This window comes from Trichosurus vulpecula, chromosome 3, assembly GCF_011100635.1.
Source record: "Trichosurus vulpecula isolate mTriVul1 chromosome 3, mTriVul1.pri, whole genome shotgun sequence".
NCBI classification, from domain to species: domain Eukaryota; kingdom Metazoa; phylum Chordata; class Mammalia; order Diprotodontia; family Phalangeridae; genus Trichosurus; species Trichosurus vulpecula.
The window spans coordinates 115,648,543-115,663,755 of NC_050575.1; the positions used below are offsets into that span (position 1 = coordinate 115,648,543).

Consider the following 15,213-nt stretch of genomic DNA (forward strand, 5'->3'; position numbering starts at 1 on the left):
AGGTAACAGGTAGCCACTAAATATCTTTGAGCAGGGGAGTAGCATGGTCAGACCTGAGCATTAGGAAGATGTTTCTGGCAGTTGTGTGAAGGATGGCTCAGAAGGGAGAGAATAGGCAAAGAAGCAAGTGAGGTCTCAGGAAATGCAAATTCATTTTCAGCTAAGGTCAAATATAGTCCTATTAAGCCAAACATAATTAGGAAGATGAGTCTGCTACTGTTACAGAAATTATATTGTCTTTATCACAAAGAACCAAACAAAAATGGGTTTCAGATTATCTGTAGTTTGGGATTAGTCCTGGCTTTTTGATTATCCACACCACTAACCATTCCTCTAGAAGCAAAGATAATTGAGAGTTGAGTAACGGGAACTCAGGACAGAGAGGAGAATGACTGAAAATGCAAAATGACATCGATGTTTTTGGATTGCTTAACAATGCATATTTGTTGCTAGGGTTTTGATTTTCTTTCTTCCTTCTCAACGTGTGTAGGAGGGGAGGAGGAAAAAATAAATGCTTGCTAATTTTTTAAAATCAATTTAAAAAGGAAAAAAAAAGACTGGGCAGACCTGAATTTTTACTAAACCAAAGTTCTTTGGGGGGTAAAGTTCAGAGTACTGGCATACAGATGTTACAAGATTGAGAGAAACATTTTCTTTCTAACACTGAGATAAATCTACAGATATTAGCTAGAGCCAACTCAGCACCCTCACAGGGATGGGGGGCAGGGAGGAAGCATGGGGGTAAGGGTTACTAAATGGCTTTTCTGGCCCAGACCCTATAATTCTGATATGACCTGGGCATCTGGGATTTGCTTAATCTTGTTGAGGCTGGGTGGCTTGGAGACTGACCTTGAAGCTCAGGCCACCTCTCGGGCCACAAAGAATGCCTCCTACAGATGTTTACAAACTCTGGGTAAGATTACTGGCACACACCCAGGGCCTAGGTATTAACTTGGCAGTGAGAAGCAATAAAAGAAATAGAGCAAGAAAGGACTGAAATAAAGATGAGGGAGAGGGAAGGAAAAGCTGGAGGGGAGGAGGAGACAGACGGGTAGCGTTTTAGGGAATCTATCTATAGCACCTTAGTTTATTACCCATTTTAATGAATTTGGAGTATCATCTACCTCTGCACCAACCCTAGGACTTTAGATAATCAAAATGTCCCTATTACAGACAAAATTAAAGATGGCTTCCCCAGACCTGGGTCAGCTCCGCCCTGCCCACTTTGACACGGCTTCCACATACTGGTTCTGACAGACCATAGTAGGTGTCAACATTAAATTTAGTGAGATGGCTAATGTCACTGCTTGCCTATAAGCTTCTATTTTTTCCTTTTTAAATATATTTTATTTAACATTCACTTTTTAAAAATTTTGAGTTCCAAATTCTCTCCCCTGGCCCCTCCCCCACCCTGAGGGAAGGTAAGCAATACGAAATCAGTTAAACATATGAAGTTCTGCAAAACATATTTCTGTATTATCCATGTTGAAAAAAAAGCAAGAAAAATCAAGAAAGTGAAAAAAGTATGCTTCAATCTGTACTCAGAGTGCATTAGTTCTCTATCTGGAGGTAGACAACATTTTCCATCATGAGGAACTGGAATCGTCTTGGATCATTGTATTGACCAGAGTAGCCAAGTCTTTCACAGTTGATCAACATTGCTGTTACCCTGTACAATGTTCTCCTGGTTCTACTCACTTTGTTGTTGTCATTCAGTCGGTTCGTTCATGTCTGACCCCATTTGGGGTTTTTGGTTCACTCTGTATCAATTCGTATGTCTTCCTGGTTTTTCTGAACCCATCCCCCTTGTTATTTCTTGTAGCACAATAATATTCCATCACAATCATATACCACAACTTGTTCAGCCATTCCCCCACTGATGGTCATCCCCTCACTTTCTAATTCTTTGCCACCAAAAAAAAAGCTGCTATAAATATTTTTGTACATGTGGGTCCTTTTCCTTTTACAAGCTTCTAGAAGGCAAATTCAAATGTCAGCAGTGGCTAAACACATCTTTCAAACCTAAAGAGAATGAGAGAACTCTGACCTACAGTATATGTGCCTTACTTCTTTGAACCTCAGCTTCTTTTTCTGTAAAATAAGTTTCATAATACCTGCCCTGACTATCTCAGGGGCCTGCCATGAGGATCAAATGAGATAATTTATGTAAAATGCTCTGTAACTGTAAAGCACTACTTAAGTGTTAGCCATGATTATACTTTCCTACTCTCTGAAATGGGGCTAATAATACTGATGCTACTTATCTTACAAGGTTGTCACGAAGAAAATACTTTGTAAATCAAAGGTGCTATGGAAATATGAGTTATTATTATCACAAAAAAGTGAACAAAGAAATTTAAACTTCCCTACTTCCTTCAACACTTCAAGGGTTGATGATTTCACTGAGCATGGGCACCTACTCCCCCAAGGCAGGTCACAATAATTTCTCCACAATTTAGTGCATGGGCTTTGTGAACAACTATAGCCAAAAAAAACCATCACCTGGTGGTAACGAGACTCTCGAAACTTAGGGGGGTAAGAAAATCACAGAATCTCACACTTAGAATAGATCTCAGTTTAACCCTTAACTGAGCAGAAAGCTCTTCTGCAATATTCCCAATAAATACCCAGTCACTCAATCACTATTCAAAGACCCTTCAGTGAAGGAGAGTCTGCTACCTCCTGAGGCAATCCATCCTGCTTCTGGACAGCTCCAATTGGTAAGAAGTTTTTCAGCACATTCAGCCAAAATCTATGTCTGTAATTTCTACCCACAGCTCCAAATTCTGCCCTTTGAGATGTAGTGTCCATTGGATTGCCTGATTCAATACAATAAGCATTCACTGAGTTTCTAAAGCAGGCAGAACACTGTGTCAGGCACTGTGGGACATCCAAAGCTTAGATATCTAAGTCCCAGTCCTGGCCCTCGTGAAGCTTGAAATTTAGGCGGGGGGGATATACAGCACATATACAGACACAAAACAATGCATGCTAAACACATTAGCAAGGTCCACAGGAAAAAAAAAGAGAACTACAGAAGAGGTTTCCTTGCACTCGAAGCCTCTTCAGAATTTGGCAGGATCTAACAGAAACTGTGCTCCATTGGCTTGGGATTTGAGAAGCTAGGGTCACCTCCAAGCCAGGATGAGGCATCAGGATTTCAGAGGAGGAAAAAACAACTCTACAGGGTGTTCCTAAAGTCTAGACACAAAGCCAAAAATGCATATTTTCAAGAAATGAAATGAATGAAATTTTCAACAATATTTTATTTAATTGGAATATTAACAAATAACATCTTCAACATGATTACTATCATTTGTGATGCAAAGGTTGATGTGCTTTGCAAGATTCACGTGAACTGAATGCGATAATTCCACATTGCCGTCAATTTTACCATATGCACTTTTTATGCATTCAATCAAGTGTGTTGCATCTGTGATTTTCATTGAGTACACCTTCTCCTTTAGCATGCCCCAGAAAAAGAAGTCAAGGGGGCTAAGGTCTGTTAATATTCCAAATATTTCAAAATATACATTTTTGCCTATGTGTTCAGACTTTAGGGACACGCTATATAACAAGATGAAGCAGGGTCACATACATCGTTGTTCCAGCATCTCAATCAAAACTCAATCCATCCCCCTTCACAAACACCCATCTCTTTCCTCCTCCAAATATTCACGCAGCACAGCTTTCCCCAGAGACTAAGCTGAGAAACAGATTCCTGTGTTTCTCAAAGACCCTGACTCATAGGGAGCACTTTCAAGAGCCCCACTAACTCACCCCCCCCCCCCCAGGAAGGGAAGCTCAGGGATGGGAAGGTGAAGATAAGAGTAGCTTGATAATTCAATAAATGTCTTAAGACAGGAAGAGTCAGAGAACTGGCCAGATTTGATCTCTTATCTGTTATTGCCCAGGGTGAACAAAAAAAGCTATGAAAAGAAAACGTTCAAACCAATTAAGAGCTGATAGGAATAAATCAACTTCTGTTGCCTTTGGGTCAGGATTACACCAGCCAAAGAAAAGACCTTTTTCATTGTTGATCAAATCCTCAGAAGATTAAGAACTTCTTACCTTTGCTGTCCCCTCTCCTGTGAGATCCCCAGGTATCCTGCAAACAAAGATAACAATTCTCAGCATCCTCTAAACGGTTCAAAGTGTCCTGGCCAGAGAAAATTGCTTTTCTTTGCTGAGGCCACGTCTTCTTCAAAAGAAGGTGAATTTCCATTGGTGTCCAAGAAATAAGCTCTTAAGATTCTGGGCCTGGAAAACTAGGCTCTTAGTTTTGAGGGTTACTGAATTATAGGCTACTGGGGACACAATTAATGAATTAACAAGCATTTTATTCAGCATCTGCTATATGCTAGGCACTGCACTAGGCGTTGGAGAATCAAAGATAAAATGAAACCATCCCTGCTCTCAAGGAGATTACGTTCTATCAGCTAGGAATAGGAGTCTGGTGCATTTCAGCATATGTAATGGAGGTTCTTGATTTATACCCAAGCCAGAGAATGATGATTGATAATAATAGCTCACATTGACATAGCACCTTGAGATTTACAAAGTGTTTTAAAGACATTATTTTAATCAATCTTTGTAAGTAACCCTGTTGAGATAGACATTAATTAATCTATCAATCAATCCACTTATGGAATATGTATTGTGTGCTAGGCACTGTGCTAAATGCTGAGGATACAAAAAGAGCTAGATTTGTTTTATATATGGGGAAACTGAGACTCAGAAGATAAGTACCAGGGAGTTGGAGAAGATAATTACCATTTACCATTTAGAGTAGGGACCAAAAGATAAGTATCTAGTCCAATCATCTCATTTTACAAATGAAAAAACTGAGGTCCATGACCCGTTCATATTACCTTAGGTAATAAATAACAGAGTTAGGATTCTTCAGAATCAGTGTGCTCTGAGTTACAGCACAACATCCCACCCTTCTGAAGATCTTGCCTGACATAGGCAGTGCCCAATCAGAGACTCACAGTCTCCTGAGAGCAGGGCTCATTGCACCAGGTACAGGAACTGTGAGAACTAGCTCTACTTTCCAGAAATGCACCAGTGACCGACCCTGCTGAGTTCACCAATGTCTCTCCAATCCGGGAGCTGGCAATCCACTTGGTCTCATCCACAGTGGTTCGGGCGTGGGGCAGCCTCCCTACATCCTTCACTGTCATGATGAGATGCCTCGATGACTTCAGCAGCTTGACGGCTTCATCATGGGGAATGTTCAAGAAACTCCTCCCATTGACTTCCAGGATCTGGTCCCCAACCTGAGGGTATCAAGACCAAGAAGAAAAATAAGAACCAAGACAGAAAGAGTCAGACTAGACTTCCAAACTGTCACAAACAAGGGACTGGGACCTGATGATAAAAAAAGGAGTAAGTAACTTGTACGGGGTGTCCTGGAGGGGCAAGGTCCCAAGATACAGGGTCTTGCACATAGTCAAAAGTTTGTTAAATTGAAGTTGAATCAATACTTCTCTATCCCGGGAGGTTTAACCCTCTGCCACATGGCTTCTCTTTTGATGGATCATAGATGCTAAGCTGGAAGAAATCTCAGGGGAAACCGAGGCTGCAGAGGTTGGATGATGTGTCCAATATTACACAGGTGCTGAGATTTGAACTCAAATTATGCGGCCTCCAAAACTAAGTGCTTGCTTCTGTCTCGTTCTTTCCTGGGGTTCTCGTCCTTTCTAGGCCCATGAGGGACTAGGACATGTCTCACAATTTTTCTCCCATCTTCCTGACCCTGAAGCTCTTCTCAGCCCCTCTTGAGTTTTTTAAGATTACATCTCCTTCTGTGTGTGTGTGTGTGTGTGTGTGTGTGTGTGTGTGGAGGGGAGGTTTGGGGGAATGTTTATGCATATGTGTGTGTATATGGGTGTGTGTGCTGATAAAACAAAAAAAGTAAAAGTAACAAATAAACCAGGTTTGCACTTAACATTTCTAAAGAGCTTTCCTCACCACCACCCTGTGAGGTAGGTAGTAAAATCATTATTATCTCCACACTAGAGATGAGAAAACTGATGCAGAAGGAGGAGAGTTAACTTTTCCAGGGCCAAGTACTAAGTGTCAGAGTCAGGATTCAAACTCAGATCTCTTGGGATATCCGGTGTGCATTTCACCATACCACACAAAGCTACACAAAGTTTTAAAAGATTTATAATAACATTTATCCTACAGATTACCTGGAATCAAATAGATCTAGGTCTCTGTGTGTACATAAAATTATATTACATAATTGTGTATAAATATTATAACACAATATGATTACATATGATATACAATTAGATTATACACTATATATAATGATATGTATATATTTCCCTTCCAGATCGATGGGTGGTACACACACGTATACATATATATAAAAACACATACGTACGTGTGTGTGTGTTTGCGTGTATAATTTATCTTCCAGATCCTGGTGGTAATTATGTAAACAGGTACACAGAAGATGTATACAGAGCATATAGAAGGCAAACTTGGGGTAAAGCTAGAGCAGCAGGGGGATCCTGTAAAGTTTCCAGCAGAAGGTAGCACCTGATCTAAATCTAGAAGAAGCTAAGAGGACGAATTGAAAGGACAGCAGATACAGCATTCTAAGCAAGTTGTTCAGTCATTTCAGTCATGTCTAACTCTTCAGGACCCCATTTGGGGTTTTCTTGGCAGAGATACTGGAGTGATTTTCCATTTCCTTCTCCAGATAATTTTACAGATGACAAAACTGAGGCAAATGAGATTAAGCGACTTGCCCAAGGTCACACAGCTAGTAAGTGTCTAAGGCCAAAGTTGAACTCAGGTCCTCCCTGACTCGAGGCCCAACACTCTTTCCACTGTGCCACCTGGCTGCCCAAGCATGAGGGACGGCCAATACAAAGACACTGAGAAAGGAAATGAAGGATCGTGTTCAAGGAACTATAAAGAGATTAGAACAGCTAGATTATGGAGGTTGACTGAGAATCAATGAGTCGACAAACATTTATTAAGCAACTATTATTCACCGGGCACTGCCTTAAGCACCTGAGTTACAAAGGAAGTGTTTACCTTACAAAGTTCCTGCTCTTAAGGTGCTCACAGTCTAATAAAGGAGAGAAGACCAGAAAGGCAAGAAGAAGCCAGGTTCTGGATACCTGACACAGAAAATGAAGATCGTCAGTTATGAACTTGTCCCTCTCCTCCACACCTTCCCCCCATTCTTTCCTCCTCTGCTCTGGTCTTGGAAGAAAAGGTAGTTATCTAAGCCAAGTCAGCCTTTCAGCTTGTACCCACCATTAGACTGTGATCTCCTTGAGAGCAGGGCCTAATTTTTTATGGGAAGGGAGGGGAAAATTAAGGGCACCTTTCCTCATGTCCTCCATGCTTAGCACAGGGCCTGGCACATAGTACGTACATAATAAATTCTAATAAACTGGCTGACTCCTGTCTTCTGTGGGAGCTCATATTTCAATCATTTCATCTCTCTTCATAACCTTCAATCTCTATTCATCTTCTGGCCCTTATTTGTTGCCCATAATCACAGGATCATAGATATGAAAGTGATCTTAGAGGTCATTAAGTCCAACCCCCTCATTTTGCAAATGCAGAAACTAAGACAGAGGAAGATTAAGTTACTTACCATGCCTAGGCTTCCTTGATCATTAAAAAAAAAAAAAACTTTACGAATGACTCTACCATCTTCTTCCCACCCCTGCCAAGCAAAAGCTACCATTTCATATGACCCCTATTTTTCCCTACAAAACTCCTAGACCCCACTTCTTTGTCCTCTGAAGTCCTCTTCAAAGTTACCAATGATCTTTTAATTCCTAAATACAGTGGTTTTTCCTTAGACCTCATACTTCTTATCTCTTCCAAAGCTGTTCACTCCCTTCTCCTGGATACTCTCTCCTCCTTGGGTTTTCACGATATTATTCTCCTGTAGGTCTCCTACCATTATTACCATTCCTTCTCAGTCTCCTTGGATGGACCATCATCCAAGTACTTCCTGTTTTGTATGGTTCTGCCTCAAGACTTTGTCCTGGGTCCTCCTCTCAGGTGATCTCATTAGCTCCCATGGGTCCCATTATCATCTCCATATAGATCTACCCAGATCTAAGTATCCTGTCCTCATCTCTCTCCTGGGCTTTAGTCCCACATCACCTGCTGGACATCTCTATGTATACAGATCACATAGGCATCTCAAATTCAACATGTTCAAAATATAACTTGTATAACCTATATACTTTTCCCCAACCTTCCCCCACTTTCTATCAATGGCACCACTATCCTTCTAATCAACCAGGTCCCCTACTTCAGGTCCTTCCTCACCCTCCATGACAAATTAGTTGTGAAGTCTTGTAAATTGTACCTTCATGACAACTCTTATCCATCCCCTTCTCTCCACTGTCCCATCACCATGCATTGATGTCCAGTCTCTCCTGTCTACAATCCATTCTTCACATCATTGCCAAATTGGCATTCTTAAAGCATAGATCTAACTCCATCATCCAAGAAGATTCAGCAGCTGACTTATTGCCTGATTATCCATCAACTACAAACTCCTGTGCTGGCCTTCTGAAGCCCTTCACAATTTGACTCCAATCCATCTTTCCAGATTGATTTCATATTCTCTGCTTTCACGTACTCTACATTCCAGTCAAATTGTCTTGGTTTTGTTGTTATTCTACATACTCTCACTATTTCATTTTCTACTACCTCTGCCTCTCTCCTATTTGCTAGGTGGCTCAGTGGGTAGAGTGACAGATCTGCAGTCAAGAAGACTCATCTTCCTGATTTCAAATCTGGCCTTCGACACTTACTAGCCGTGTGACCCTGGGCAAGTTGCTTAACCCCATTTGCCTCAGTTTCCTCATCTGTCAAACGAGCTAGAGAAGGAAGTGAGAAACCACTCTAGTATCTTTGCCAAGAAAACCCCAAATGGGGTCACGAAAAGTCAGACATGACTTAAAAAATGGCCTCCATCTCTCTACATAGAATCTCTCTCTCTTCCCCTCCATTTCACTGAATCTCTAGCTCTATTCAAGACTCAGTTCACAAGGCCTTTCTTCATGTCCCCAGTTGTCAGTGCTTTCCACCTCTCCTCCCAGAAATCACTTCGCATACACTCAGCAATTTATCTAGACTTATCTTGATGCAGTGGTGGGGCACAAGGAATATGGCCAACCTAGAACCAAGACTACCTGAGTTCAAATCCCTTTTAGACATTTATTATCTCTATCACCTTGGGGAAGTCATTTCACTTCTTCCTAAGTCTTCTTATCTATAAAATGGTGATAAAAACACCTTCCTCACAGGGTTATTGAGAGGATTAAATGAGATATTTGTAAGGCTCTTTGCAAACCTTAAAGCACTGTATAGAGTCAGCTAGCTATTATCTTGTTTTCTCCTAGTAAAACGTAAGCTCATTGAGGGATGAACAATTTTATTTTTGTCTTTGTATATCCCCAGCACCCAGCAACCAACCAAATCAATAAATCAATCAATATATATTTATAAGTGCCTACTCTGTGCCAGGCACTATGCTGAACACTGGGGATATAAAAAGAGGCAAAAGATAGTCTCTGCCCTCAAGGATCTTACTATCTAAACACAGCACAATGCCTACACAGAGTGCTTGTAAAATTGGATTTTTCCATTATATTCCTAACCAACCCCTCTTATTTCCAAGATTTGGTTGTCCTGGGCTTTCTCCAAATAACTTTTTTTTTCTGAAGAAAATGCTAATCAGTCCCAGAGTGACTGAGTCCTTACTTGAGTCTCATGTAAAACATCCACATGTTTGTCAGTGACACTAGTGGAGTAGAACCACAGAACACTGGGGCTAAAAAGGACCTTGAAGGTCATCTGGCCCAACTCCTTTACTGTACAGAAGAGGAAGCTAAAGTCCAATAATTCCATTCAAGATCACACAGCTATTAATGCTATTTGAGAAGAAACACAAGAAGGGCAAACTGAGGTCAAGAGAGATGAAATGACTTGCACAGGAAGAAGGTGAAGGGAAGGTAAGTAATGGTATGCAAGGTCACAGGGTTATTGATGGCATCCGAAACTCCAGAAGGGGAAACCAAGGCCAAGAGAGAGGGAATGATTTGTCCAAGGTCTCATAGGTACCCCTATGCAGAGCTGGGATTTAAGCCTAGGTCTTCTAAATCCACATCCAAACACCAAGCCACACAGGATGCCATCTTAGTCCACACTCTACAGTAGCCAACAGTACTGACTACATTTTTTAAGGCTATTCAGTATAATTACAAACATAACAGCTTGCTCAGCTGGTGTAAACATGATACTTACTTCATACATACACGAGGTTGGAACAAGTGATGGTAGAGCACAGAACGCTGGAAGGGGTCTTAGAGAGCATCAATGTGCTGATCTTATAGATGAAGAGAGAGGAGTCTAGAGTTGTGGTTTTTAGCAAGTAAGAGACAGAACTAGGAGTTCTGATCTTACTTTTCCAGACCCCCACCCTGGATTACTGCTCTCCTCTGCCTCTTCCACTCCTACTTATATGCTGCTAAATAGAACTGAAAGAATCACAAAAGTATGCTGACAGGTTCCACTACAAATAATATTAACTAGCATTTATATAGAGATTAAAGATTTGCAAAACACTTTACATGTTATCACATTTGGCCCTCACAGCGTCCCTGGGAGGTAAATTTTATGATAATCCCTATTTGACAGATAAGTAAACTGAGGCTGAGAGTGGTTAAGTCTGTGCCCAAGGTCACACAGCTCATAAGTATCTGAGGCAGAATTTGAATTCAGGTGTCTCTGACTCCAAAGCCAGCCCTCCATCTGCTGCGCCACCTAATTACTCAACTGGGCTCCCACTCCTGCAATATAATCCCTTAACTCCTCCCTAACTGGTTCTCTTATCTCACTCCCCACAGAGGCTATTCCAAGCTTTCTTTTCTCTCCTCAAGCCTCTCTCATCCCGTTCACTCTCCCAGTCCCCCAGACTAGAACATTGCTTTATATTTTACTTACAGAATAGAGGCCATTCACCATGAGCTGCATCTTATCTCTCCCTCTACAACTCAAAACTCTCTGGCACCATTCCCATTCTCTCCTCCTTCACTCCAGTCTCTGACAAAAGAGGCATTCATTCTTCCAATGTCTCTACATTCATGTCCTCTAAAAGGGGACATCTAAAGATACTCTCAGTTCCTCCTGCCTTCTCCAGCAGATTGTACCATATTCATCCTCTTTCTCTAATCATCAATCTCCCCCAAATCCCACTTCCCTGCTGTCTATAGTACACACACTCACACCTGTAAAAAAAATCCCCACTAGAAGACGTACATGAACTGATGCAAAGCGAAGTGAGCAGAACCAAGAGACCACTGTACACAATAACAGCAATATCATATGGTGATCAACTGTGAATGACTCAGCTATTCTCAGCAATACAATGATCTCAGAAATTCCAAAGGACTTATGACAAAAAATACTATCTACCTCCAGAGAAAGAAGTGATGCAATCTGAATACAGATCAAAGCATACTTTTTTTTAAACTTTATTTTCCTTGTCCTTTTTTTTTTTTGGTCTGTTTTCTTTCACAACATGGCTAATATGGAAATAAGTTTTGCATGACTGCACATGTATAACCTATATCAAACTGCTTGACTTCTCAAGGAGGGGAGGGGGAAGGGAGGGAAGAAAAAGAAAATTTGGAACTCAAAATTTAAAAGAAAACAAATGTTAAAAAAAATGTTCTTACATGCAATTGGGAAATTTTTTTTTAATCCCCACTAAACCCTATACTTGAGAAGATGCCCTCAAGCTATTGTCCTATATCTTTACTCTTTCACAACCAAATTCCTAGAAAAAAGCTTTCCTTGCCTCCACTTCTTTTCTTCCCATTTACTTCATAACCCTTTGCATTTTGCCTTCCAATCTCATCATTGACTGAAATTCCTCCTCAAAAGTTGCCAGCAATCTCTTAAATGTCAAATCTAATGGCCTTTTCTCAGTCCCCAACCTTTTCAACCTTTCTGCAATATTTCATTTTATTGACTGCCCTCTCCTCAATTCTCTCTCTCTTTTTTTATTATCTTGACAATATTCTTTTTTTTTTTTTTAACTCTCCTCCTACCCAACAGCTCCAGCTTTGGAGTCCCCTTCTCTCTCTTCTCTAGTCTCGCTTCCTTGATGTGATTGGCTCCTATAGGCTTAATTATCATATCCATAAAGATGACTCCCAGATCTGTAAATTTAACCAAAATCTCTCTCCTTAGTCCTTAACAAATTTTACGTTATCTAATCTCAACTGGGTTGGGCCCTCACTTCATCCAGGTGATCCTTTTGCTCTTCCCTAAATGATTCTTTATCCCACTTTGCCTATTGGACATTTCAAACTGGATGTCCCATAAACATCTTAAACTCAACTGGATCAAACCAGAACTCATTATCATTCCCCTAAAACCCACCCCTCTTCCAGACTTCCCTATTTCTATAGAGGTCACTGCCATTTCCCCATCTCTATTGTCCACAACCTCAGCATCATCCTTGGCTCCTTGTGCTCACCTCCTAATACAATAAATAAGCTAGTGTTCATACAACATTTTAATATTTGCAAACACTTTCGATCCTCACAGCAATCCTGGGAGGTACTCTGATTATCTCCATTCTGCAGATGAGGAAACTGAGGCTGAGAGAAGTTAAATGATTTGCCCAGGGTTACAACTAATAAGTATCTGAGGTGGAATTTAAATTCAGGACTTGTTTTTACTCCAAGTTCAGCACTTTTTACTACACCAAATTATTTCTACCTCTACAACATCTCTCTTATCTGACTCCTTTTTTGTACTTTCATGACATTGCCCTAGTTCAGGTCCTCCTCATTTCTCTATTGGACCATTCAAAAATTCATAATGGGTCTTCCTACATCCAGTCCCTGACCCCTCCAATCTACCCTCCACAAGATCCCAGAGTGACTTTTCCTTTTGCATACTGATCACTTCTCCTACTCAATACATTGCAGCAGCTCCCTATTGCCATTAGGATAAAATAGAAATAACTTTGTTTGGCAGGTAATGATCTTCACAGCTTGTTCCCAACCTAACTTTCCAGCCAAATTATACATGACTCACTTTTCACACCACAATCCAGTCAAATTTGGCATCTTGCTCCCTAACATGCCTACCGCCATGCCTTTGCACCAGCCATCCTCCAAGCCCAGAAAGTTTATTCCCTCCTTAGCCCAGCCTGTCAGAATCACTTGTCTCCTTCCAGGCTCAGCTCAAGTGCCATCTTGAAACCTTTCCTGATCCTCTAGTTCCTAGTGTCTTCCCTCCCAAAATTTGTTTGTATTTGTGTTTTATATATTCTGTATAAACTTAATAATGTGAGTGTTGTCTCTTCCAACAGAATACAAGCTCCTTAAAGCAGGGACTATTTCATTTTTCTATTTCTGTCCCCAGTCCTTAGCACAATAACTGGCACTTAGTATTTCTCACTTACTTTATTGATTATTGATTGACTAGAACTCAGATTCTGGACTCTTTCCTTTAGTGGCCCCAAGTTCCAATATATAACTGCTAGATTGGTTTTCCTAAAAACATTGCTTCCATAATCATTAAAAAAAAAAAACCTTGCATCTTATAGCATTTGTTGTTGTTGAGTCACTTTTCAGTCACATCCAACTCTTGGTGACTCCTTTTGGGGGTTTTCTTGGCAAGGATTTTGGAGTGGTTGGCCATTTCCTTCTCCAGTTCATTTTATGGATGAGGAAATCGAGGTAAACAAGATTAAGTGACTTGCCCAGGGTCACACAGCCAGTGTCTGAGGCCAGATTTGAACTCAGGAAGAGAAGTCTTCTGACTCCTGGCCCAGTGCTCTGTGCACTATGGCACCACCTAGCTGCCCTCTTATAGCACTTGCCCCGTCATTATCCATGCAATGCCAAGAGTTCTAGAAGACCTACTGCTAAGTGGCTAGCCATAGGTTCCCAAAATGGGCAATACTTCCCCCTGGGGGTGGCACTGGAATGATCCAGGGCGGCAGTAGTAGTTTGAAATGATACAAATTTAAAAAAAAAAACCATTAAAAAGTTAAGGAAAGTAGATTTCTGGCACAGTGAGTAGAGCACCAAGGACCTGAGTTCAAATCCAAACTCAGACACTTGACACATGTACGAGCTGTGTGACCTTGGGCAAGTCACTTAACCCCAATTACCCTGCCAAAAAAAAAACAAAAACAAGAAAGTAGATTTCCGGAGGGGGGGGGGCTCTGCATAATACTTTTTTGAAAAGGGGGCAGTAGGCCAAATAAGTTTGGGAACCTGTGCTAGACCCTACCCCGTGTGTGAAGGATTTATGGGAGGAAAAGTATTGCACAAGATGAGAGAATGTGCTCTTCACAACCAGAGATAGCGCCTCCATCGATGACATCATCACTGCAGCACAGTATCAGTGGTTTCCAAGCATTCCTTGCCTATGAACCTACACCAATTCCTTAATAACTGGTGGATTAAGCCCAAGTTCCTCTGCTTCACATTCAAAGCCTTCTAACAGGTTACCTAACCAGCTCAGTCATGTGTTCCACTGCAACAACTACCCTTCACTTTAGCCTGACTCAATCTCCCTTCCTTGTTTTCACTCATGTACTTCTCTGCACCCAAATATATTCTACCAGAGATCAGTAGGGTCTGTAGGTCAAATCCATCCACCGCCTGTTTTTGTTCAGTTGGGAGTTAAGAATGGTTTTTACAAAAATGTTTAAATGTTTAAAAATAAATACAGGCAGCAGGGTGGATTTGGCCCTCAGGCCATAACTTACCAATCCCTGGGATGGTACAGTATGAAACCTCTCCTTGTTATGTTTCTTCTTTATTCCCTAGCAATTATAGTTTCTACTCCACTAAAACCATGGTTTAAAAAGTATCCTCTTGCATGAGCAAATATATGTCTAAAGAATAAAAGCAAGCTATGAACAACCATATGAAAAAATTCTCCAAATCACTAATAATAAGAGAGCTGCAAATTAAAACAACTCTGAGGTTTCATCTCATACCCATCAGATTGGTGAAGGTGATAAAAAAGGAAAATGAGAGTTATGGGGTGGTTGTGGGAAGACGGGCACAACAATGTGCTTCTGATGGAGCTGTGAAAGGGTCTGCCTATTCTGGAAAGCATTTTGGAACTAGACCCCCAGCCAAATTACTAAATTATGGATACCCTTTGATATAGCAATGTCAC

The 15,213-nt window shown here is 41.0% G+C and overlaps 1 protein-coding gene across 2 annotated transcripts in view; it reads right to left on the reverse strand.

The window, feature by feature from the left end:
• WHRN (whirlin) overlaps positions 1–15,213 on the reverse strand; it is a 133,883-nt gene that overhangs the window by 36,987 nt on the left and 81,683 nt on the right. For both annotated transcript variants that reach the window (XM_036751271.1, XM_036751270.1), the window contains exons 5-6: positions 5,077–5,279; positions 4,072–4,108 (exon numbers count right to left, since the gene is read on the reverse strand). In XM_036751271.1, the coding sequence (XP_036607166.1) occupies positions 4,072–4,108; positions 5,077–5,279 (240 nt within the window). The remainder of the gene's footprint in view (positions 1–4,071; positions 4,109–5,076; positions 5,280–15,213) is intronic.